Raw genomic sequence first — 27,410 nt, 5'->3', positions numbered from 1 at the left:
AGTCCTGTGTTGTGTTCACTCTGACTGTGTGCACAGCAAGTATGTAGTCCTTTTGTATTCCCTGGATTTTCTTTTTCAGCCAGTATTCCTAGAGGTTTCTGAAAGTACCTGCTCAGTGCTGGGACTGTGTGTGTAGCCCCTGCCTTTAGGCATCTTGAAGGGCAATGAAGACATCCCTTCTGATGAGGTCATAGAACACAGATGTTAAAGTGACAAAACACAGCCTACTGTGTGGGAAAAAAAGCACACTTGAAAAGGATGTCATAAAGTGTTGTAGGGATCAAGGTACATAAGACACAGGCATGCCTTTCACTTGCATCATCAAGATGATCCACAAGGCCCAAGGCATAGCTAAGGTGAAGGCTGGCTTCTGATTCCAGAGCCTGGTCCACCTCTGGAGATTACTGCCTCTACCAGTCTCCCCTTGTGGCATGGCCAGTGTCCACTGAGCGTTAGATTGCTGGAAGGCACACTTTGTCTTTTGAACTTCTCTCGTCTTTTCTGCATCAATTTCTCACTGTTGGTGCTCCCCAGATGTATAAGCCACATGCTGCCTGCCTCCTGGCTTTATTAGTAGGCCAGTAGATTCTGCCCCATGCTTTCTTAAAATTCCTATACATGATCTCTTGGATCAAAACTCTCATTCTTTAGGTGAAACTTTACCTGCCCCAGGGAAATTTGTAACATGAAAAGCTCAGCTAATAGAATGATTCTGTACCTAATAGATTATATAGCAGTACAATGGTAGATGCTAGCCTCCGGCTACCGATTCTTTCTCCCTGGGCTTTTCCTCTCCCTCCTCCCCCTCACCACCCACCCTTATCATCTGTGTTAGTCCTGGGGACAGATTTGACTCCATGGGCTTTCAGGATACTCTGCAAGGGAATGAACTGCTGCTTTCATGGCCTCAGAATTGTGGGAAGTAAAACCATGGAAAACACCATTTTCCAGGATCCCCTTTTCCTATTCCTCTCCTTTGTTCTGGCTCACCCCTTCTGATTTGTTTTAATATGGTTATCAGTTACGTGACAATATTTTGTTTACAATGATAGAATGGTAGAGGATGTGCAGATAGTGTTCCATCAGTGTTTATTTGAGCTGAACACCAAAATATTACAGTAAATACCAGTAATCGTTGAGTATTTTGTGACATGAGGCCATCTTTCATGGTTGACTTTTCCTGGGAGTGTGGAGCCCTATGGTGGAAGATGAGGAGTCAGAAGTCCTGAGTTCTCTATTCACCATCTGTGGGGCCTGGAAAGCAGCTACTTCACTGTTCTGAGCACGACTTTCATTGGCAAACTGGGGAAGATGATTTCTCTGCCTGGTATATCTTACAGATGATAATAAGGTTATGTATTTATATAAGGTTGTTGTGAGGATCAAATGAGAAGATTCATTTGGCCAACTGTAGTTTGCGAACTTTAAAATGTTAAATGAATGTAAGTTGTGGGTGTGTGATCATTTATTTGCTCAGTCACTCAGCAAATGTTTGCTGGGATCTTTGGGTATGCCAGGCTTTGTTGTAAGAACTGGTGACTTAGTAGTTGTATTTGTTATCTCTCACCTTGTAATAAACTACCCCCAAACCTAGCGGCTTCAAACAGCGAGCATGTATCATCTTCCTGTTTCTGGGAGTGAGGAATTTGGAAGCACCTCGGTGAAGTAGTTGTGGCTCAGGATCCCTCCTGAGATGGCAGTTCAGGTATCAACCCACATCTGAAGGCCTGGGCCAGCTAGATCCTCTTCAGGATGGCTCAGTCATGTAACTCTTGGCAAAAAGCCTTAGTTTTGGGGGCGACTGGGTGGCTCAGTGGGTTAAGCCTCTGCCTTCGGCTTAGGTCATGATCTTGGGGTCCTGGGATCGAGCCCCACATCGGGCTCTCTGCTCAACAGGGAGCCTGCTTCCCCCTTCCTCTCTGCCTGCCTCTCTGCCTACTTGTGATCTCTCTATGTGCATCAAATAAATAAATGGAATCTTAAAAAAAAAAAAAAAGGCTTAGTTTTTCTTGGCTTGTTGGCAAGAGGCCTTTTTCCTTCACCATGTTGAACTATCCATAGGGCTGTTTAAATGTTGCCACATCACGACAGCTGGTGACCCCAGAACAGGTGATGCAAGAGAAGTGAGGAGGAAGCCACAGTGTCTTTTGTAATTAAGTCTTACAGTCACACACCATCACTTCTGCCATATTCCATTCATAAGAAGTCACCCCCAAGGCCAGGGGAATTAAGCTCCATCTCTTGAAGAGAGGAGTATCAGAGAATCTGTGGCCATATTTTAAAACTACTGCGGTGCTAGATGAACGAGATAGTCTAAGACTCCTGCCCTGGTGTGGAGCCCATGTTCGAACGAGGAAAACAGACAGTAAGCCACTAAGTAAGTAAATGCAGCTAGAGAGTAGTCTGGAATAGACAGGACTCCATAGGTTCTTTAGATGGGATGTTAAGGAAGGCTTCTCTGAAATGGCGTTTAAGTTTACCTGGTGAAAGTCATAGGGAAGAGCATTTCAGACAGAGAAGCAGCTAATGCAGAGCTCTTGAGTTGGGAATACTGCTACTGTTATTTTCATAAGAGCTGAAAATGTTAGCAAATACAGCTAGGTAAGAAGGATATGTGTGTATATGTGTGTGTATACACTTAATGTTCATAAGAAGAACCAGATTCTTCTAATCTTTAAGTTTCCTGGTATACCTGGGAAATAAGCCAAAAAATACTGGGCTGGGAAATACATGGTGTTGGGATTCTCTAATTGACTGTATAGTTTCCTTATTATTAAGTACAACTCTTTCGGTTGCCTATAGTAGCCATAAGCATCCAGAAGATTGTAGTTAGATCCAAAACTTGGTAATATTTTAGTGGAAGATAAAATCTGCTAATATTTACAGTTTCACTAATACCTGTTTTAAATTCTGTAAAAAAAAAAAAAAAAAGCTAAAGGGAATATCCTTAAGCTGTTTTGTTTTGTTTTTAAAGATTTCACTGGGGTTTGTACTTTTATTTTCTAGTTCTGGAGCTTTTTAGCTGCACATGAAGTGACAGATATGCGCGCGTGCGCCCCGCCACCCCCACCCCCCCACCCCCGCCAAAAGGCACTGCTTTACATAAATCTTGAAGACTAGTAAGTTGATGATAGGAAGTCAACTTACCAGAAGTGAGCTTAAGTAAAGATAGGATTAACTTTGCGTTAAACCACAGAAGCAGATGTTGGTAAGCTCCTTTGAGTAGGCCAGTTTACTTCACTTATTTTTTTAAAGCCTCACATTATTCTCACCTTAAATACAAGTGTGACAGAATTGAGATTTTTGGAATGATGGTGTCAGGAGCTTGGGGACTTCTCCCCGTAAGAAACATTTGTTAGGATGATTAAAATTAGCAAAGACAGAGTATCTGAAGATAGTTCAAAGGACTTACAATGAATTGAGAAACATTTATTCAACAAAATCTGTATAAACGTGGTAAGAACAGTGTGGGAGGTCATAGCATTCAAGCTAGAGACTGCATCCATCACTCCACAGCTCTGCCTTGCATCAGAACTGTTTCAGTGGGCTTGGCAGACAAGTAGATGTTCCCATCTCCCCCAGCTCACTGGGATGGGACAGTTATTCCAATTGGATATGGCAGCCGGAGAACAATGGCAGATCTCATTTTCCATAGGCTCCATGCTGTAGAGGCTTTTGAGTGGCTGGTGGCAATCAGGTGATGTTTGTCTCCCCTCCTGCCACCCTTTCCAAGTATGGACATTAGAGTGGGCAGCTGGTGAAAAGAACAGTCCCCTTTTCCTACATAGCTCTGTGTCCTGGAGAGCTCTGTGTCCTGGTGTGCTCAGTAGCTGAGTGACAGGCCTCATATGCCCTAGCTTCCTAGGTGTAGCCTACTCTGGGTAGACTTGGCAGTCAGAGAACCTAGGGTTGAGTCTGACCAAAGATGTGTAAGACTGTACACTGAAATCTCCAAACATCACCAAGAGTAAATAAAGAAAACCCAAATAAGTGGAAGGAGAATACTGTCTTCATGGATAAAAAGTCAATATTAAGGTGTCAGTTCTCTCCAAATTGATCTGTATATTTCAGTGCAATCCAAATCAAAATCCCCGTAGGCTCTTTTTTTTTTTGTAGTGATTACCTACAGTTTAGCTAATTCTGAAATTCATATGGAAATGAAAGTAACTTAGAATAGTAATAATGTAATAGAAATAATTATTTATATCAAAGATTATTGAATGTGTAGAGAACCAATAAATGGACCCATAACCAAGAAAAAAAAAGAAACATCTAGAAATGATGTAGATGATAGAAATAGCACCCAGGGAATTCAGTACATCCATTATATATGTTCATCGATTTAAAGGAAAACATGAATATAATGAAGGAAAAATGGACATTGTAAAAAAAACAAAATGGAAACTCTGGAGCTAGAAAATACAGTTTCTGAAATGAAAATTTCACTGAGTGGGATTAATAAAAATGTAGACATTATAAAAGAAAAAGTGAAATTGGGGCACCTGGGTGGCTCAGTGGGTTAAAGCCTCTGCCTTCAGCTCAGGTCGTGATCTCAGGGTCCGGGCTCTCTGCTCAGCGGGGAGCCTGCTTCCCCCTCTCTCTCTCTGCCTACCTCTCTGCCTACTTGTGATCTCTGTCAAATGGATAAATAAAATCTTAAAAAAAAAAAAAAAGTGAAATTGAAGACATAGTGATGGAAGTAACCCAAACTGAAGCACAGGAAGAAAAAAGAAGGACTGGAAAAGAATAAACAAACCCATGGTGACCTATGGTACAATGGCAAGCAATTTAACACAGGTGTAATTAAGTTCCAGGAATTGGAGGACAGGGGAGAGCTGTTGGAGTACTTCACTAAACCCAGTGCACAAGTAACACAAAACCACATGAAATCACATAATATTCCAGTTCCTAAAAACCAGTGACAAAAAGCAGCCAGGAAGAAATAAATTACATGTAGGGATACAAAAGCTGGGAATGACTGCTGGCTCTTCATCAGAGACAGTGCAAACACAAAATCAGCAAATTGATATTTTAAAATATCAAAAGAAAATGTTGTCAACCCAGGATATTATATCCAGCAGAAATATCCTCCACAAATACATTTCCAGACAAAAGCTAAGAACATGTGGCCAGCAGACTGTCTCTGTAAGAAATGTTAAGGCAGTTCCTTTAAATTCTGAAGGTAATAATCATTACAGATGAAAACATAGCTCTAAACACAATAATGAAGATCATCAAAAAGGTGAAAATATGTGGAAAAATATAAAAGACATGTTTTCTCATTAAAAATTTTTTTGAGATAACTGACCTTTAAAACCTAAAATAATCACAATGTTTTATGAAATTGATAACTTGTATACATTACATGTATGATGACAGCACAAAGGATAAGAGGAGGGAAAATTGAGTTGTGAAGTTCTTACATGTATGTAAAGTGATATTATTTGGAGTTAGACTGTGAAAAGATGAAACAAATACTGGAAGATACATTAAAATCATTTAAAAAGAAAAAACCCAAAGAGACCTGACAGATAGAGCAGTCAAGGATATCAAGTGAAATACTAAAAGAATACTTGATCTAAAGGAAGGCAGATAAAGAAGACAAAAGGAATAAAAAGCAGATGGAAAAAATAGTAAGATGGTAGACCGAAATCAACTATATAAAAAATTAGAATAAATGTAAACAGTTTCAAAACCGTTATCGGACTGTATTAAAAAAGAAAGATCTGGGGCGCCTGGGTGGCTCAGTCATTAAGCATCTGCCTTCAGCTTGGGTCTCGATTTCAGAGACCTGGGATCAAGCTCCGCATCAGCCTGCTTCTCCCTCTCCCACTCCCCCTGCTTGTATTCCCTCTGTTGCTGTCTTTCTTAGTCTGTCAAATAAATAAATAAAATCTTTAAAAAAAGATCCAAGCATATGCTGTCTATGAGAATTATACTTTAGTTTTCAAATTATATTTACTTTTTTTTACTTTTTGTAATAGTTTTAGTTCAGAGAAAAAAATGCAAAAATAGTGCAGAGAATTCCCATATATCCTTGACCTAGAGTCCCTCCTTATTTACCATTTTGCATTTACTTTATCATTAATTAACTCCCTCTCTACTTCTTCTGTCCTTCCTTTTTCTTCCCTACCTTCTCCTATCTGTCCTTCTCTACATACCTGTAATGTATATGTAATTATTTTTCTGAATTTTTTGAGAATCAATTATAGATAATATTGTTCCTTTACTCCTAAAACCTGAGTGTATATTTCTTATAAAGAGGGACATAATTTTATAAAAGCTGAGAATACATATCAAGATCAGTAAATTAACATTAACACACATAATATTATTTAATCTATAAACTTTAATTTGTTAACTGTCCCATTATTGGGACAATTTTTATTTTTTGTTTTTTAAAGATTTTATTTATTTATATGACAGAGAGAGAAAGAGCACACAAGCAGGGGGAGCAGCAGAAGGAGAGAAAGAAGCAGGCTCTCCGCTGAGCAAGGATCCTGATGCAGGACTTGATCCCAGTACCCTGGGATCATGACCTGAGCCAAAGGCAGCTGCTCAACCGACTGAGCTACCCAGGTGGCCTTAGGGATAATTTTTATTTTAAGAAGAAAAGAAATTTTTGGTCCAAGTCTCAGGCCGGTTCCAGTCATATTTAATTTTAATTTAGACTCAGCTTTAATGTGGAACAGTTGATTTGTCTGTTTTATGACCTTGACATTTTTTTTTTTTTAAAGTAGAAGCCATTTATTTTAAAAGTAGAGGCCAGCATCCTAGTTTGGGTTTTCTCGTGGTTCATTTTAGATTATGCATTTCTGACAGGAATATCACTTAAATATGTGTCCTGCTCAGTTTATCTGATTATTGGGAGGCCCAAGATGTCTGTTTGTACCGTTTTCATTTGTAATACATAAATACCTTGCAAAGAAGTACTTTGAAACCATGTAAATATGCTGTTTGGCATCAAACTCTGACTAGTTACAGCATCCACTGGTGCATCTTGCCTGGAAATTACTGCTCTGGTGTTTTGTTTTTTGTTTTTTTTTTATTCTATCTTTCTTTCAGTTTTTTGTTTGTTGTTGACATTCTAATGCAAGGAAACCATAAGGTAAAGGTCAAAGTTCACTTTTATTGGTATAGACATCCAGTCATTTCACCACCATTTGTTGCAAGGACTGTCTTTTTCCCATTGAATTATCTTAGCACTATCATTATAAATCAATTGACCAAATATGTTTGGGGATATTCTCTATGATTTTCACATGTCCCCATTCTTCGAACACTTCCTTACTTTCTGAAACATCAAGATGTTCCAGGCGTATTTCATAATTTTCCTCACCTAGCCCAGGAACATCCCACTTCTTCAGAGACTTATGCTTCATGTTAGTGGAGAATATTTACAAACTAAGATCTGTATGCTGTGTGTAATCATTACTGCTGGGGTGTGATTGTCTCTAGACCTTGCTAGAGTTAGGAAGAAATGTTTCTGTATGTATGTATGCACAAACATATATCTGTTTATATCTGTCTTAATATCTATGTATATTAAAACCATGAGTTGTTACTGATAACTCCAGTTTTAATATACCACCACAGTGTTCTTTCTGCCCTTCCCCTTTTTGTTTCCATATATTCTCCAGCAATGAGAAATCTGGCTCCAGTTATCCACAGAATATAGACTTAATTACTCAACCCTAGAATACAAATAAATTTGTTTCAGATTGGTTAACTCCTACCACCATGAAAACAAACCTACTAGTTGGAAGCACAGTGCTTAGAATTTATTATTTTGTTTAGTTTGAATGTATATGGTATTTGAGTAATATTTTACTCAAAATGTACATGTGTTGTGTTCTTCACCATTCTCAGTCTTTCTCCACTGCCCCCTCCACACTCATCTGCATTGTGGTAATGTTCATTCTGAAGAAAGCTGGGCTCTTTGGCTTCTGGTTTGTTTGCTTGTTTCTTTGTTTCCATTTAAGATTTGACCTCCATTTTAAAGACTCATTTTAAAATATGAAACAGTAGAATTCAAAAAGTCAAACTCTACAAAAGTGTCAAACACACGGATTTTTCTTTTATACCTCCCCTTTCTTCTGCAAAAGGAAGCGTAGTATAGGCTTTTTTGTGTTTTGCTTGATCTACTTAAAAATAAGTCCTATAGAGACCCTTCTCAGTATCTTTATGGATTGCAACATACATATTATTTGGATGTAGATTGCATATGAGCAATTTGTTTCTAGTATTTTGCAGTTACAAATAGTGCTTCAAAGAATAGCCTTGCATATATGTATTTTCATATTTTTCAAAGTTATCTGCAGAGTAGATTCCTACAGATAGGATTTCTTTTTTTTTTTTCCTTCCAATTTTTTATTTATTTTCAGGGTAACAGTATTCATAGTTTTTTCACCACACCCAGTGCTCCATGCAATCTGTGCCCTCCCTAATACCCACCACCTGGTTCCCCCACCCTCCCACCCCGCCCCTTCAAAACCCTCAGGTTGTTTTTCAGAGTCCATAGTCTCTCATGGTTCACCTCCCCTTCCAATTTCCCTCAACTCCCTTCTCCTCTCCATCTACCCTTGTCCTCTATATTATTTGTTATGCTCCACCAATAAGTGAAACCATATGATACTTGACTTTCTCTGTTTGACTTATTTCACTCAGCATAATCTCTTCCAGTCCTGTCCATGTTGCTACAAAAGTTGGGTATTCGTCCTTTCTGATGGAGGCATAATACTCCATAGTGTATATGGACCACATCTTCCTTATCCATTCATCCGTTGAAGGACATCTTGGTTCTTTCCACAGTTTGGCGACCGTGGCCATTGCTGCTATAAACATTGGGGTACAGATGGCCCTTCTTTTCACTACATCTGTATCTTTGGGGTAAATACCCAGCAGTGCAATTGCAGGGTCATAGGGAAGATATTCTGAGTCAAAAGATAAGTGCAGGGGCTCCTGGGTGGCTTAGTGGGTTAAAGCCTCTGCCTTCGGCTCTGGTCATGATCCCAGGGCCCTGGGATCGAGCCCTGCATCGGCTCTCTGCTTAGCAGGGAGCCTGCCTGCTTCCTCCTCTCTATCTGTCTGCCTCTCTGCCTACTTGTGATCTCTGTCTGTCAAATAAATAAATAAAATCTTAAAAAAAAAAAAAGATAAGTGCATATGTAATTTGTATTGTTGAAAGTACATGGTTAGGGTAAATTCCTAGACATGGGATCGGTGAGTCAAAAGGTAAATGCATATGTAGTTTTGTTAATGTTGCCAAATTCTCTTTCAAGAACTGCACCAATTTGCATAACCCTCATCAATGAATTAAAGTCCCTATTTTCCTACAACTTTTCCTACTGAATATATTATCATACTTTTTAATTTTTGTCTCTGATAGGTCAGAAATTCTGTCATATAGTTTTAGTTTGTCTTTCTCTAGTTATTAGTGAGGTTGTATATCTTTCCACATATTTTATGCCATGCTTATATTTATTTTTTGATGTTGTCTGTCTTTATTCTACATATTTTTCCATAGGACCTTTGATATTTATTTTTTCCATTTTAAACTGTTTCTCTTATTAGAGGTAGTAGTCCTGTGTTGCAAATATTTTCTCCCTGTTGTTCAAGATTTGATTTTGAAGAAATGCACTTTGAGTATAAAAATGCAAGTAAGTTAAAAGTAAAAAGATGGGGTGGGGAATAACATTATCAGACCAATTAGACTTTAGGACAGGGAATATTATCAGAGGTAAAGAGAGACATTTTATCATTATAAAAGAGAAAATTCATCATAAAGATACAGTAGTCCTAAGTCTCTATAAGCCTAGTATCGGAGCTCCCAAAGGCATGAAGAAAAAATAAAAATTAAGGTAAATTCACAATTATAAATTCGCAGTTGTAGTTGGAGAGTTCAACACTCATCTGTCAATAACTGACAAACAGAAAATCAGTAAAGGTATAAAAGACTTGAACAACACTATCGATGAACTTACTCTTATAGATATTTTTCTTCATAGATATTTATTCAACAATGCACTCAGCAATCAGAATCATGTTCTTTGACATAGCAGAATTAAATTAGAAGTCATTAACAATTTGGGAAATTATAAAAATTGAAATGAAAACATGTGACAGAATTCAACATATATTAATGATTTAAAACATTCAGCAGACTAGGAATAGAAAAGAATTCCCTCGGTCTGATAAAGAGCATCTGTTGGAAAAAACAACAACAACAACAAAAAAAAAAAAAACAGCATGATGCTTATGGTAAAAGATTGAATGCTTTCTTTCTATTGAGAGCAAGACAAGGATGTCTAGTTTCATCACTTCTACTCAGTATTGTCCTGGATGTGCTAGTCAGTACATTAAGACAGAAAGTAGAAATAAGAGGCATCATTTGGGAAGGAAGAGAAGGAAGGTGTTTGTCAACAAAATGATTGTATAGACGATCCTAAAGAATATACCCAAAGAGCTATGAGAATAAGTGAATTTAGTAAGATTGAAAAATATATAGTGAATATCAGAAACTTTTTCTGTATTACAAGTGCAACCGTAAAATGTTACAGAAAAATTCCATTTACAGTGGCCTCTAAAGATGTTATATACTTGAGGATAAATTTATGAAAAAAACTTTGAAATCCATACACTGAAAGCTATAGTTGACCCTTGAACCAGCGGGGTAAGGGGTACCAACCCCCCATGCATTTGAAAATCCACATATAATTTCAACATTCTGAAAACTTAACTGATAGCCTAATGTTGACCAGAACATATGTGTTGTATGTTTTATGTATTATGTGCTGTATTCTTACAATAAAATAAGCTAGAAAAAAATATTATTCAGAAAACCTTAAGGAGGAGAAAATACATTTAAAATAGTATCCTGTAAAAAATCCACGTGTAAGTGGACCCATGCAGTTCAAACCCACGTTGTCCAAGGATCAACTATATATTGTTTCTCTTAAAGTATTCCATAAATCAGCATGCTTTTTTCACTTTTTCTCATTCTGTTTCCTTTTTGCTCCTCTTGTTGGATAATTTCAAATAACCTTTCAGTTCATTGATTCTTTCTTCTGATTGGTCAGATCTGTTGCTGAAGCTCTTTATTGAATTCTTCAGTCAAGTCATTGTATATTCTTCATCCCTAGGGTTTCTATTTGGTTGTTGTTTTTCTATATTAAATATATAACTCATTTAATAGAAATCCTCTATTTGTTGAACTTTTCATTTCATTTATGCATTTTTTAAAAAATTTTGTTTGGTTGTCTGTGTGTCTTTGCAGAGACAGTTCTTTAGTCAGCTTAACTTGGGGTTCTTGATGAGTCCCCTGATAGTGTCGTGGGCAAGTGGGTCTCTATTTGGGCAAGGATGCTAATGGAGCTCTGATGTCAGCAGGGTTGTCACTGGCTGGGAACAGCTGGATAGGACTACTGACTTGCTTCCCTGTCCATGCATAGCTGGAACATGCCCTCCACAGTGCCTGCTCATGCTTCTTAGTTGGGCAGGACTGCGTGCTATACTCAGCAGGTAGGACTATGAATTTGCTTCCCTGCCTGGATGGGGCCATAAAACAGGCTCCATAACCATTATGATTTGATGGCTGGAGACCTGAATCTAGCAAAGCTGCCCAGCAAGCTCCCTGGTCAGACAGGGCCACCAGCTCAGCTCTGCAGGTGAGCGGAGCCACTGGCTGAGTTCTCTGCTAAGTGCCATTTTAAGCAGGGGTGCAGGTTGAGTTATACAGCTTCCAGATGTTCTCGTTAGGCTTCCTGGTTGGGTGGAGCTGGAGGTTATATTCAACCCTAGGCAGGTCTTTTAATTTGCTTCCCAGCCTAGGTGAGGCTGCAGAACAGGCTCATGGCTGGTATGGCTCATTGGGTGGGGACCCAAATCATGTAGAATTGTCCACCAAGATCACTGGCCAGACGGGGCCTCTGGTTTGACTTTGCAGATGGGTATAGCCACTGGCTAAGATCTCCACTTGGGTGTTGTTTCAAGGAGGAGGGCGGTCTATCAAGTTCTGGTTGCTGTATATCCTATCCTCCCCTGTATCCCAATATAATCTCCAGTAGTCAAGACCTACAGATTCACCCTGCAGTTTCCTCCTGTGATTGCCTTGTGACAAGACCCAAGTGGGCCTTCTGGGAAGCAACCCATTACACTGAGGGAGCTGGATATCCACCTTGGTCTCTTTCCCTCTGGAGAAACTGTATTCCCAGGAGACCCTTTTACTGTGGTTCTATGCCTGCCTTGGAAGGGCAATGTGATCAGAGTGTAGCCATTCCTCTTACCTTTCTATTGCATAGTCCTTTTCGGTCTCTGTGGTCCAGGAGGGTTCTTCACCCTCACCCCTGTGTTCTGGAATTTTACAACAGTGTCTTATCCATGGATAGTTGCTAATTGATCTTCTTGTGAAGGGAACTGAAGTTAGCAACAGCCTATCTCATCATCTCAATGAAATCACTCCGCAAAAGACACTATTTGTAATAGGAAAGAGAGGGAGAAGATATTCATAGGACATATATTTGATAAAGGACGTATATCTAGAATCTGTAAAGAACTCATATAACTCAGTAAGACAAACATCCCAATATAAAAACTTTGAATAGACACTTTACAAAAGAAGATATCTAGTTGGATTATAAATAAATGAAATGATGTTCAACATTATTAGTCCTTAGAGAAATGCAAATTTAAGCTAAAATGTATAATCTATATAATTTCTCTTAAGTCATGGTTTTTTTTAGCTGTCTCTAATAAAAATCATATTTTAAAGTATTAATGACTTTAAAAGTTTTGTTAAGGTACTTTTGTCCCCTCTTATTTCTGCCTGCAGTGCTTATTGTGGATCAAGATGGCAAAAGAGTAGTTCCTGAATGTGGGAGTGTACATGAAACACTGGTTTCTGGACTTCAGACTAGATGTAAGGAATCACATTGTGGTGGTAGGGCCCTGGAATCTGCTTTTCTACAAGCGTTCTAGCTGATTAAGTTGTAGGTAGACCACAACCCATTCTGTAAGAAATATTGGCTGAAGAGTACCTTTTGTTAGGATAGTAACTGCCTTTAGGAAACCATTTAAAATTTCCTAGTTTAAAAAAATTCCCAAAGTTCCAAGAAGCCTTTATTTGCTTCATTGGGGAGCTACCTGCTTAACTTTAACCTGACAGTCCACCAACCACCATAGACCATGGCCCACAAGATTTCTTTTATCTTTCTAGTCATTCCCTTGCTTGAAGTCAGAAAACAGTCTTTTTGCACCTCCTTGTCCCCAAGTGGATAATAAGAATAAAAATATTTGAGACTTTCAAACAAATACAATCACCGGAAAGGATAAAAATCATGCAATATACTATTATAATGTCTCAGATTTGTTTCTTTGAAATTGGTAAAGTACACTTTTCACATTACTTCTGCCCCAGTTTATTATTCAACATTAAAGATTTGCAAACATTTGCTTTCTGTTAATAAAATGCTAAACAGTGCCATCCCTTTTTAAAGTAGGCATAGTGGCAAGCATCTCAGTCAGCTGTGGATACATGAAAACTATGTTATTGAATTTTTTTTAATAAGATTATACCTATGACAACTTGTGTTGTAGCCACTCAAATATTAAACTGTTCCTTAGACATAAATTTGCTATTGTTTTGAAAATACACATTTATTTATGAGGGAATCTTCTTTAATGCATTGGTCCTTCTATCATATTTTGTGAGAAATCTGTAAAGAAAAATTTTTGGACACGGCTTCTGTGGAGTATTTTTTGGTAGATCTTAGCCCACACGAGGCATAAAAAATGAAAACAAGGTCTAGGAATTTAAAAGGAAGAAGTGTGATTGTTACTTGCAGATGATTTATCTGCAGAGGTAACCCAAGGTGGTGATTGTTTTTGGCAGCACTTATAGTGCTGGGAAAATCTAAGAGTATCTATAGACAAACTGTTAGAATTAACTTGCCAAAGTGACTTGGGCTATAAGATCAGCATACAAAAATCAGTAACTTTTTAATAGAAAGCAATAACCTTGTGTATCCAGGTGCATACTTGACATCTCATCTCAAATTCAAGACATCTCAAATTTAAATGTCTGAAACAATAAATACTCTTGAACATCTAACCCATCTATCCTTCCTATCTCTAACCTACTCTTCCCAGGTCATGACTCTCTCCAGTTTCTCAGGCCAAAATTTTAGAATTAAGTCATCCTTGATTTCTCTCCTTTCTCTCACATTCCAAAATCAATCCATCAGCATGACCTGTTTCCTTTAGCTTCCCAAATATATTCAGAAAAGAGCCACTTCTCCCCACCTTACCTTGTAATCCTCCCTAGACCACTGCTGCCATCACCTCTTGTCTGGACTTCTGCAGACTTCCTGCTTCCGCTTTGGGTCTCCTACAATCTGTTCTTGACACAGCATCCAGAATTAACCTTTTCAGATATGTCAGATCATGTTTCTCCCTTGCAGAAGACACTAGAGAGGCTCTTTGTCACAATTAGAATAAAATCCCGATTCCTGCATGGAGACTTGGCCTTTGTACTTCTCTGATCTCAGCCCCTTCCTTCCCCTTCCCTCCTGTCACTCTGGCCACCTCAGCCCTCTTGTTCCACGGCATGCCAAGTAGATCTCCTTTCTTCCCCCAGATTTCCGCCATTCAGGTCTCGGCTCCAACATCCCTCCTCAGAAAGACCTTCTCTGTTCTTACTGTGCTTGGTTTGTTTTTATTTGCCCCATATTACCTATTATGTTCTACTTTTGTCACCCCTACTGGATGTTAGTGCAATGAGAACAGGCTCTTTGCTTTGTTTCCATAGCCCCAGCCACTAGACAGCCCCCCTCGCGTTCATTGATTTGTGTTGAATCAACACAATGTATATGACTTGTTTTTTTTCTTACCTTTCCTGGCTACTTTAGACATTTCCATGTGCAACTTGGGGAATAGATGCTCATTTCTGTGAAACAAACAAACAAACAAACAGTATCTTAATCTTCTTTTTATCTCTAGCATCTAATAGAGTCAGTGTTTATATATATATGAATTAATGACTTACATGCACTCACTTCATGCATTATACTTTTCCTTCTTGATTGGATTAAGATTTTGTTTGAGTTTCATACCCTTGAAACGAATGAACTGATGGGCATCTCTTATTTTAAAGATGCCAGAAAGTGTCCTTGTTAGATCATGCCTAAGAAGAGCAGAAATCAAGAGGGAATAGATTTTGTTCTCTTGCTGCATGTGGCTCCTATCTTGGGGGGAACTGTGCCGCCTTTGTCCCAGTGTCTTTAGATTGTGCTTTGGTAAAGTAGTCTTACATTTGCTGTTTTCCTCCTTTCTTGTGTTTTTCCTTTTTTCTGCTTAGCGTATGTGAGGGATTTCAAGCTAAAAACACCTTAAGACTTCATTACTTTTAGTGCTTCGATTCTACTACTCAGACCGTTTAATCTTTAAATAGTCTAAATTATTTAAAGAACTGAGTTAAAGCTAAATTTCCTACATATTCTGAATGTCTTTGTCTATTTCTAATATATGTCCTGTATTTCCTGAATAAAAATTACTATATCATTCGAAGCTTGTGTTCTGAATTGTGTTGATGGAAATAAAGTTTTACAGAATGGTTTTGCTGTAACATCATTTCTTAAAATACAACAGAAAGATAAACGTCTACTATTTAGAAACTTAAGTGGCTTACTGAATTTCTGACTCTCTCAATACTTAAGCAGATGACTTGAGGTATGTGGACATCCCCCAAACCCCCATGTCATTTCTGTATCACATCATTGTTAGGTTATGGTGATGACTAGGAGGCTTGCTGTTCAGAAATTGGTTTTAGTGAGAAGTTCTAGTATCAAGTGGGATGGTGAGAAGTGATACTTAAATAGATCAGTATGTTCTAAACTCTCAGATGGAAAAGATATTTCAGTTCTTAAAAGTTTCTATCCCCAAATTCATTTTTGTTTCTTTCCTTTGCCACTGTAGTTAAAATGTCATTGTAGTTTTTGTCTGTATACTATATTGTCTGCCAAGTATGTGTAGTTGTGTTGACTGTTTATTGTTCATGGTGCATGTATCAAAAAATATAAGTGAACATATTAAGATATATATTGTTATCAAGTATTTCAACCACATAAATTTCAACGTTGAGTCTACCTGAGCATTTTCTGTTTTCACGTGCCTTCGAATAGGAAAAATACTTTCCTTTTTTTTTTTCATTTTTAAAAATACATATTTATTCATTTCCTTTACTAAGAAAATGCACATTCCCAACAGAACATTAGACTACACTTTCCTTAAAGATAGTTTGTTGTGACAAAACTCAAGTGTCTGACTTCAGTTTTGGGATATTCATATTTTTTAAAGAATTGTTTCTTATGCTCTTCTTTTTACTTACAGTATATCTCTGTACCGGGGTAATTGCAGACCTATACGATTTGAGCCACCAATGCTGGATTTCCATGAACAGTAAGTTTAAAATTTTCAGACCACAGGTTCCCATTAAACTGTTATGTGTATTTTATGCATGCATTTGTCTTGGTTTTTATCTGTATCATCTCTCTGAGAAAGTTAACATTTTTAAGTACAAGAAAGCAATGTTGTTGAATGTGGTTTGAAAATGGGAAGCCAGTATCTGTTACGAGTCTATCATATAATATTAACTCTTAAAGTTTGAAAGATACCCACCTAATAAATTCCCTGGTTCAAAGGATCTTATCTTCAGAAGCACCATAATACTTTTAGGTTACTTTTGTGATTAGTAATTCATTCCCAGTTCTACTATTAAAGATTTTCCATGTGGATATAGAAAGATGTATTATTTATTTATTTGCATGTGCTTTTAAAGTACAGACTCTTATACATCACCAAATAAATATCATCATCACTAACCCAAAAGAGCAGACAAAAGAAAATCCCACAGAAAGACATGGTTCAACCACAGAATTGCTTCCTCAAACCATATTTCTGGCTTCCCTTCTACCTCTGAGTCTCAGGTTTTGCATGTCTCAGATACACTAAGAAAAGACAAGTCTTCACCTGTATTTGGTTCTAATCTAATTCAGCAAGTAGATAAAGAGAACTTCTTAGTGATATAACTGCTACAGCCATGCCACTCTGGTAAACTAGGAGGAAAAAAAAAAAATTAAAAGGAAAGTGGTGGAGAAACTGTATCTAGATCTCTTTGATTCAGTAAGTGAAAATTATAATATCTTAAATGTTGACAAAGTTGTAATTAACCATTTTTTACTAGTAAACACATTAAGTTCAAATAAATTATTTATAATCTCAAAACCTGGAATAATAAAATACACTAATTGTGTTTGTACAGGACCATGGTAGAGTAGCTAGCATAAAAAGCAAGATATCTGATAGCAACTCCTTATCTTTTAAGACTATATTCCTACAGAGATCATGGATTTTAGGGGTAGGGGTGTAGAGAGAAGTTTGTGTAGTTCTTTGTGCACTTCTAGATGGAATCAGTATTTTAGAATAGTCATTGTGTAAGTAAAATTAACTTCTGGGTGTTAGATTTAAAGACCATAATATTTATATGGGAAACATATCACTATCATTTCTGTCTTACAAAAACGGCTTAAGTGTACAATGTTAAGATTGCAAGGAACATCACAATAATGTGTCGCCCACAGTCTCCTTCTGTCAAATGCAAGATATTTAATGAAACATGGCACATATTTTGATCTCCATAAAAGAGTTCATTATTTTCTAACTACTATTGAGTTTTCTCTGTACAGTAAAATTCTCTTGGAATATGTTCGCTCACTCTAGAGTGGCCCAGAACAGAGACTAATGAACTCCATTCTAAGACAAGGGCATGAGCTATATTTCTGGTGCCACGTGAGGGTAAGGAGAGGAGGTCGACATACAACACCAAAATCATTAGTCTCAGAGTGTTCTTGCTTGGAAAGCTTAGCAGTAACCACTCTAGAGAGATCTTGTCAAAAGTTATACCCAGCTGTTTTTACTTTATAATTTGTTTTTTGAAAGCATTTTACAGATTTTATATATCACTTGAGATAAAGATATTTTCAGCTATACAAAATGCCTGAGTAGAAATTGGGAATTTCTGTTCCAAATTACCTTTCCCTGGACTCTTTAAATAATACCCTACCCCAGAAATAGGAGAAATTGAGGTAAGGTCATGCAAGATGCTGGATTGGTGGTTTTAACCTTTTTTGATCATGGATCTCTTGAGGACTAGATGAAAGCTGTGAACCTCTTTCTTCACCTCTCCAAATGCACACAAAGGCACACAGCATTGCACCTACAGACAGTGTTGTGCATATAGGTTAAGGGGTTTTCTGGACAACCCTCTCAAAGTCATACTGGATTCTTCAGAGGTAGTGAAGAATTCCTGTTGTAGGCCACAGTTTACTAAGTCACCACTACAGAACTTACTGGGATTTTGCTTGTTATACTAGCAGTGCATGTCCACTGTAGTAAACTTAGAAATTACTAATCAGGAGAAAGAAGAAAGTAAGAAATTACTAGCAGTCCTACCATGCAGAAACATTAACATTGAGCTTTTATCCTTCAGGTCCTTCTTCTGTGCAACTTTATTTATTTATTGAGTCACAAAAAAACACAGTGGTATTTTCTGAACATAAACTGTTGTATAACCTGCTTTCTAAACATAACACATTTTGCATTTTTTCATTATTCTATTGAATTATCTGTTACTTTCTTTTATGGTATTAGAAAACATCAAATTGTATGGATTTACTTATTGTTTTGTGTTGCTTTAAATGTTTTATTCTTATAATCAGTGCTGCAACTAATGATTTAAACACAACATGACTTTTCTCAGGAGGGAGTCCTAAGAATGGAGTTGTGGGATGAAGTGATACGCAGAATTTAAAGGTTTTCAGTTAATATTTAAGCTAGAGAATAATTTGGTGTCATGAACAAAGAGAACTGATAGGAATACATGAATTAATGTATGACTAGAGAGGAAATAAATGGGATATTCTTAAGAGACTGGAACTGAAATCTCATGAGAGAAACTGTGAAAGTTTATTGAAGGTGTGCAAATGGACACGTGAACTCCAGTGCAAGCTGGGCTGGGTAATACAGTGAAGAAAATTATTTGAAGCGTAGCATGGGCTCTTATTTACAGCACAGGAAGGGAAGATCGTGAGCAAGTGCTGAAGCTTGATGTCCACAGGCAGGCTCTCAGGGAAGATCCGAGGAAGCAGAGCAGTTGCAGATCCATCTGTTGTTTCAAGTCTCCTAGCTCAGGCAAGGGCTAAGTTCTCTTTGAAAGGGCTTCCAACTAGCTAAGACAAGCTACCTAATCTCTCTTTTAATTAATTTAAAGTCAACTGATTACACCTGCAGAATCCCTTCCCAGCAGCACCAACGTTAGTGTCTGAGTGAATAACTGGGAGAAATTTCTGTATGCTACAGAATGGCAGCTGCCTCCCTTCCATGTTCCAGCTCTCAGGAGTGAGCATCACACGTAATCCACCTTAAGCAGAAATGTATGAGGGAATTCTGGGAACTGTAGTTCAGCCCACTCAAGTTGATAGACCTCAGAGCTGCCACATGGATGTAAACAGTGAGGTCCCTAAATTTAGAACTTCAACCCTGGAAGATCACAGGCAATGTGATTGGAAGGATTTGCCTAGCCATTTTCAAGCTAAGTTTCTTTTTATGAAAGTTGAAAGTAGAAATTCTAGTTCAAAGAAAGTGAGGTTGTGCATTTTTACTGCAAAAGGTGAATTATTGGTAGGTTAGGAAGTAACGGATTGCCAAAGGAAATCACTTCATCAAAGTAAGTGGTCTTTTTAAGCTCTAGCCATTTTGTACATACTTTGAGTCTCTGCTCTAAAAAGAATTGTATGGATGCTTTCATATAATCAAAACAAACGAAGAAGAAAGAATAGGTAATGAATGTACTCTTAACCTAAATTCAATAATTAAGATTTTTGCCATACTCATATTTTTGTCAATTTTAAATCATTTGAAAGCAGACACAATAACATTTTATTCCTATACTCTTCAGCACACATTTCCATATGTAAGGACATTCTACATAATTATACTACTGCTATTCATATTGTAAGAAAATTAACAATAATTACAGTGTGCCTTTATTCCCTCTGTTTTGGTCAGTACTTCAGTTATTTGGTTCTAAGTGATAGAAATCTCACTGAAACTAGATGAGGCAAAAATGAACCTATCTTGGGAGGAATACTGACTCAGTACTGATGACGTCACATGTGAAGAGGGTGCAGGAAGGTTTATTCTACTCACAGAATAAAGCATTTCGGGGAGAGCTGGGTGGGCTCCCAAGCAAATCTGAAAAATGACCTGAGAGAGCAGAGAAAGGAGACTGGCTTGACTTTTATTGTGATTGGAGGTGAGGCTGGGCAGACTTGGAAAGTTTGAAATGGCATCTAAGAGCAAGAGTACAGGCTCTCTTATCGGCTTGCCCAGTTGTGGCATATAAAGTGAGGGGACGTTATGGGGCTTAAAAACTGTCAGTAATCAAACATCAAAAATGGACTCAGTCTTCATTACTCATGACATATACTAACTTCTGTCTGCACGCTGGTTATTGCTCTGATTGTCTGTTTAGGTGTCTGCTTCCCTTCTAGACCAGGCTGTGAAGAGAATTTATTTATCTTTATCTCTCTGGCACATACTTGACACTTAACGCTTATATACAGTACGTTATCTTTAAGTCCAATAAGATTGCCTGTTGATTTCTTCATCTCAATTAAATTAACTTTACATTATCAGTTGTTTTTTGCCAGACTACATTGAACATTTGCTTTACTTTTCTACTTGATCTGGCAGTGCACTATCTTAATGCCCATGCTATAAATGTTTCATTGACTTGATATGTATAGCAGTAATTTTAGGACTTGAGAAGAATATCCTTAACACTTCATAATATTTTTTCCAAAAATTCTAAGTAGACTTATCATTGCTTACTACCTTGACTCATGCACTGAAGTTTTGCCTTATGTTTTCTTTGAACTATTTCCACACTGCTTGTGGTCTTTTTGCTAAACCAGAAGTCACTCATAATTTTCAAACATCCTTTGCAGTATCTGGAAAAACTTTAAATTGGATAGAATTTACCATTCTAAGTTGCATCTAATGGTCACCCAGGGCTTCCAGGAGAGCTCCAGGCCCTTTAGTGAGGATGCAGCTCTAGGAGGTACCCTGGCCCCCTTCCGGACCCCTCTGTACTGACTCCGCTCACTACTGTGAGCATCGCTACTGCCCTCTAGAGCTTCTTCCACAGTAAATCAAGTTAACTTTCTTTAAAAATAGGCTTTCTTTGTTTTCATCCATTACATTTAAATTTATTCTTTAATTCTACTACTTTCCCGCTCTCCCTTCCCTGCTCTCTCTCTAACGATTAGTTGGAACAATCTGGGCATGACCACCTCCCCCCATCCCTTTGCACCCCTCTTAGTTATTTATGCTAATGCTGTTAAATATTTTTCTGTTTCCATAACAACTCCTTTTTTCAGACATTTATTGCATACTGTGAAAGATGCTTTGGGTGGAAACTTGGTTTACGGAGTTCTTTGGTTTATGTAATTATTAAGTGCAGGAATCTTGATTTCAAATCTAAAGCTTAAAATGGAGACCTAATTAATGGCTTAAAAAATGGAAGTTATTGAATAGTCTGTTGCTAAAAACAGAGGTCTTTATTTTCAAGTTAAATTCAGTTCTTGAAAGGTGTTTCTTCTAATTTTTTCATATTCGGATGAAATCAAGTAGGTTCTCTTTTCTGAAGGCATGTTTGGTTCCTTTTCACTTTTTCAGTTTCTAACTGTTCCACCCCCCAATCTCAAGGCCATCCCCTCCAATCTCAAGGCCATCCCCTCAGCCCTCAATCCCAAATGTATATAAGAAGATGCTCGAATTTTGTGGTAATTGAGTGGTACAAAGTACTGCATATTGATTTGGCCCAGTTTCCTGCCAAAAGTTGTGTTTAGTAGAGTGCTGTGTCACTGCCATTCATAAGGTTTGTCTGAGGGTAGCTGCTCAGCCATTTCTGCAGCTGTTTCCTGGCATTGCTTTGTCTTTCTGTGGCATGGGAAACTTGCCACTAACCACAAAATTGCAGCTTACTTTCCATGCTCGTCTCTAGTTCATAGCTGCTGCTTCCTAATTCTTTTGCACCTCAGACTCTTCTGGAATATGGACAGTCAGTAGCTGTGCACAAACAGCACAGAGAACAGCCATATCTTTGATTCTGCTTGGTTTATCTATAAATAATTCACTCTCCCCTTTGGCCCTCCTTCTGTCTTTGGAGGAGCTGACAGTGGAAACAAACAGAACCAGTGCTGCAAGCCATTTGAAAAATCTGTGTTTTTTAAATCTTACCTGTCTAGCCCTGCAGTCACACGTGCTGCTTATAGCAAGCAGAATTCTAAGATGGTCCTCCAAATTCCTGGCCTCCAAGATGCACACACACCTCCCAATCAAACACGAATCTAGATGTTGCCATAAAGGATTTTGGAAATGTAATTAGGGTCCCAAATCAGTTGACCTTTAAGTTAGGGAGATAATCCAGGGCCCTGAGCTGATGTCATGAGCCCTAAACATTTGTCTGTAGCAGTCGTAGACAGAAATGCAGTGATTTCAAGCATGAGAGGTGTTCGATGCAAGAGAGTGTCTTGTGCTACTTTTGGAATTGAAGAGGGCCATATGGCAAGAGGCTGAGAGCAACCTCAGTATCACCAATGACCTGCATGAGCCTGGAAAAGGACTTTGAGCTTGAGTGAGTGAGACCTTGAGCACATCACCCAGGCATGCTGAGCCTGGACTTTGGACTTACAGACTTGTAAGATAATAAATGGTTATCGCTTTAAACCTCTAAGTTTGTGGTAATTTATTACATTACAGAAAATTAGTGCACTGCTTATTTATTTACAAGTAAGCAGGCATTAGTACTTGGCCAAAGTTTTCATGGTTTAGTGTGACTTTTCTTTCAAGCCTCCCACTTTATCATGGATCCTGTTCACATCCTCAAGGGAACTGAGGAGAGGGAGGGCCAGGGGAAGCTGTTTATATGAGGTCTGTTCAAGGAGGCCTCCCTCTGCTTCCTGTGGTGTGGACTGCCCAGAGCTATAGGAAGCCTGCTCTGTCTGAGCCCACATAGCTAGAGTAGCCTCCTGACACCCTTCCTGAGATCTTTCTTCTGTTCCTCTTACTCCAAACCTCTTTGAACAACATAAGTAGATGACCCTTCTCCTCTGAGCAAAAGTGCATTTCTGTAGTGTGTGACCAGGACCTTTCCTCTTTGATCCCTGGAAAAAAGGGCAAGTCCAGCCTCAGCAGCACTGCACACCAAGCATTCTGATCCGCTCCCTGCTTCCAGGCTCCAAGTACCTCCAAGCTACTTACTTACCCCGTGGTCGGCTCCTGCAGCAGGCCGTCTCTAGTCCTATCTTCTTGAAGGATCCCCCAGACTACCTGTCCATCGTATACTCTGTCTTCTTTATCTTAACTGAGATTGATTATTACTAAGGCCACAGGAGGGAAAACATTATATAAGTCAAATTTATAGGGAGGTGAATGACTGTTGCCAGTTAGCTTACAGAACACTTGAATTGTGAAAGAGCGTATTTACTGAAGAAAGCATGTTAGTGGTAAACTTTTAGGATATAAAGCCATTTTTATTTCTCTGTACTGTTGTTCTATGTCTATATAAAGCTTGAGGAAAAAGAATTTTATCTTCCATGCTATCTTTATACAGCTTCTTCCTGCAGCATCATGCCCCAAATTTGAGGCCCCAGCAGGATCTACACTTAACTTCCCTACTTTCGTGGTCCTGTGACCTCCAGCCTGGGATTGATGAGCCTGTTGGTTAAGGGGTCTAGCTCCTTTTACCAGAGGCAAGAGGGATTCCACTAAGTTTGAAGAGCTTATGAGGGCACTCAGCTTCCTGCTTCCTAACTCTCAATGTGTTGTTATAAGTCTCTCTCTGGATACCCCTCTGTCCCTGCCTCGGGACGAAGTCCTTGTTCCACCTTTGGGTTTTTTTCCTCATGGTTGGACTATTAAGCCACAGAAAGATTTTGGACCTCATGGTGGCTGGGCTGTAAGCCATAGAATGATTTTGGACCAGGTTTTTGGTTCCACATCCTTCTGGCTTGTGGCAAGAGGTGGTTAGCATCTGCATTGATGAACTCTCCGAAGGGGAATAAGACTTGGTGTTTGGCCCTTAGAGGTACCAGAAAACATTAACCACAACAACAAAACTTCATGTCATCATTATAAAGAAATTGTCAATTGATGTGTAAAATAAACCACATCAAAGACCATTATCAAAACCATTAAAATGTGTTGAATGTTCCAAAGACAGTGAATAATTCTTTTTTACGTAACTGGTGAACCTTACACAGGTGAACCTGACTTTTCTGTGTGATATGGAAGAAGAGACTGTTACTCCGTTCTAGAAATGACAAAATGTTTAAAATAGTCCAAGATCAAATTGTAGATAAAGCTGCAGAAGAGCTGAGTAAAGTAGTGGTAAATTAGATTTTAATGTCGATTTAGATAATACAGAATATGAAAACCAGGTGAGATAATGTGACTATATTAAGTCAGTTTAAATATATGAAATCTGACCAACTTCTGACTTTAAGCATTAAAAAAAACAAAAAACAAAAAAAAACTATGAAGTCCTAATGAGGAAGTTAGACAAAAACCTATAAGGAAACAGACTGAAATTTCTACTTGGACAATAAAATGACCTTTGAGTTTATTTTTTGTAATGTTTAATTATATTACTTCCCACCCTGAGTTCTGTAATACTCTATTTCATGTGGCATTTATTAAAGTACTTTACTTTAAAAAATGAATTCTTGAGGGATCATATTTAATATATAAGACTCACTCTCACTAAATTAGGTTGAGCATTATACAGTTATATAAGAATCAGCTCTAATGCATGGGTTTGGATTTATGGCCGGCTCGTCCCGCTGAGCCTTTCATAGTGCCCCATGCCAGAGCAAACTGTGGCCCCAAACCATTGCCTGGCCTCTGTGCCATAGCCTGCAGGCACTGAAGCAGGCTGCACAGTGAAAAGAAAAAAAAAGTATCAACCATAAAAATAAGCCAGCATCATTATAAAGCTGGCTCAAATATAGGCCATCAGTGAATACCTTTTGATTCATTGACCTCAAGTAAACAGTTCACATAGCAAAACCATCTTGACTGAAGAGGTCACTCTAAACAAACAAAAAAACCTCTAAAAGCTTTATTCTAGTTTTATATGATGATGCTTAACAGTTGTAGAGTAGTGTTACTTTCCAGAGTATTCTCACTACTTTACCATAACGCTGTCTTTACCTTTTTTCATGAAATACACAGAAAAATGCATGATATATATATGTAAAAATATACATATATATGTAGTTTTACATCTGCCACCCATATAGGTATTATTATATATTCTTAGTTTATGTAATTTTTTTAGTATATATATTTTCATATATTTTTAACATAATATATTTAGTATACAAATATTATGATATAATTCATTATTTATTTATTTTTTTATTTTTATTTTTTTATTTATTTATTTTTATTTTTTATTTTTTTATTTTTATATTTTTATTTTATTTATTTATTTTATTGAGATATAGTTGACATGTGACATTGTATAAGTTTAAGGCATACAATGTGTTGATTTGATATACTTATATATTGCAAAATGATTACCACTGTAGAGTTAGCTAACGCCTTCATCACATTGCATACTTACCACTTCTCTTTTGTGATGAGAACATTGGAGGTTTTAGCAACTTTCAACTATATAATACAGTATTAACAACTATAATTGCTATGCTGGACATTAAATCCCTAGAACTTACTCATCTTCTAAGAGTTTGTACTCTTTGACCAATATCTCCCTCTTTCTACACTCCTCGGCCCCTGGTAACTGCTATTTTAAGTCTCTGTTTCTCAGAGTTCAGCTTTTATACATATTAAGTGATGCACAGTGTTTGTCTTTCTCTGTCTGACTTCATTTAGCATCATGCCCTCACGGACCGCCATGCTGTTGCAAGTGGTAAGATGTCCTTTCTCATAGCCAAATAATATTTCGTTCTATATATACATACCATATATTTATCTGTTCAGATCTATATATATATATATATATATGCATATATATAAATGCATATGTGTAGAGGCACCTGCGTAAGTCAGTTGGTTAAGCATCTGACTCATGAGATCAAGCCCCAAGTCGGGCTCCACCCTGGGCATGGAGCCTGCTTAAGATTCTCTTTCTCTCTCCCCCTCTCCCTCTGTCTCCCACCCCACTCACACACTCTCTCTAAAAAAAGTTTTAATTAAAAAATAAATGCATATATGTAAATCATGCCTGATACTGATAATTCTAATTCATATTTTCCCAACACAGATCCAAAGTCATAGAGTTCTTCCTCATTTTTCCCCATTTTGTACTTGCATTTCACTGCACACCCCCAAATAATTGGTAGAATATTACCTTTAAATATTTGGTAAAGTTTGCCAGTAGAATGTACTCCTGGACTGGAATTTTGTTTGTGGTAAGGTTTTAAATTATGAATTTAATTTCTTTAATAGTTTTTTGTTTCATATTAAGTGTGGAGCCCAATATGGGGCTTCGGCTTCGAACCCTGAGATCAAGACCTGAACTGAGATCAAGAGTTGGACGCTTGGGTTGCCTGGGCGGCTCAGCCGTTAAGCAGCTGCCTTCGGCTCAGGTCATGATCTCAGGGTCCTGGGATCGAGCCCCGCATCAGGCTCCCTGCTCAGTGGGAAGCCTGCTTCTCCCTTTCCCACTCCCCCTGCTTGTGTTCCCTTTCTCACTGTGTCTCTCTCTGTCAAATAAATAAATAAGATCTTTAAAAATAAAATAAAACCTAGATATAAAAGAAAAAGATTGGACACTTAACTGACTGAGCCACCCACGTGCCCCTTTAATAGTTTTATTTTTGTAATGCTTACCTATATTTTTTTTAATTTACCAGTTTTGGTAAGCTATGTTTTTCCAGGAGTTTGGCAATTTCAGGATAATTTTCAAACTTACTAACATAAAGTTGCTAATATCATTCTATGATTGTTTTAATGTCTGCAGCATCTGTAGCTGTAACTCCTGTCATTGCTGATATTGATATTTTGTGCCATCTCTTTTTTCTTTCTCAGTTTTGTCAGGTGGTTATCAACTTACTAGCTTTTTACTCCCAAGACGTGTGAACTTAGGATTTCGTAGATCATCTCTATTTTACATGTTTTACTCCATTGATTTCCACTCTTATTTTAACATTTCTTTCTTTGGACTTTCTTTAAATTTAATTTGCTATTCTTTATCTAATGACATGGATGCTTAACTCATTAACTTTTAGTTTTTTTTTCTTTTCAAATATGTAGATTTAGTTCATGAATTT

At 37.7% G+C, this 27,410-nt stretch overlaps 1 protein-coding gene across 1 annotated transcript in view; it reads left to right on the top strand.

Moving 5' to 3' along the window:
• Nucleotides 1-27,410, top strand: part of TMEM131 (transmembrane protein 131) — a 229,654-nt gene that overhangs the window by 80,452 nt on the left and 121,792 nt on the right. Inside the window, exon 4 of the mRNA XM_080813933.1 lies at nucleotides 16,384-16,452. Within this exon, the coding sequence (XP_080670059.1) occupies nucleotides 16,384-16,452 (69 nt within the window). The remainder of the gene's footprint in view (nucleotides 1-16,383; nucleotides 16,453-27,410) is intronic.

This window comes from Martes martes (assembly GCF_963455335.1).
Source record: "Martes martes genome assembly, chromosome: 9".
NCBI classification, from domain to species: Eukaryota; Metazoa; Chordata; class Mammalia; order Carnivora; family Mustelidae; genus Martes; species Martes martes.
The sequence above is the reverse complement of the archived record's forward strand: the minus strand, read 5'-3'. Positions and strand labels throughout refer to the sequence as shown.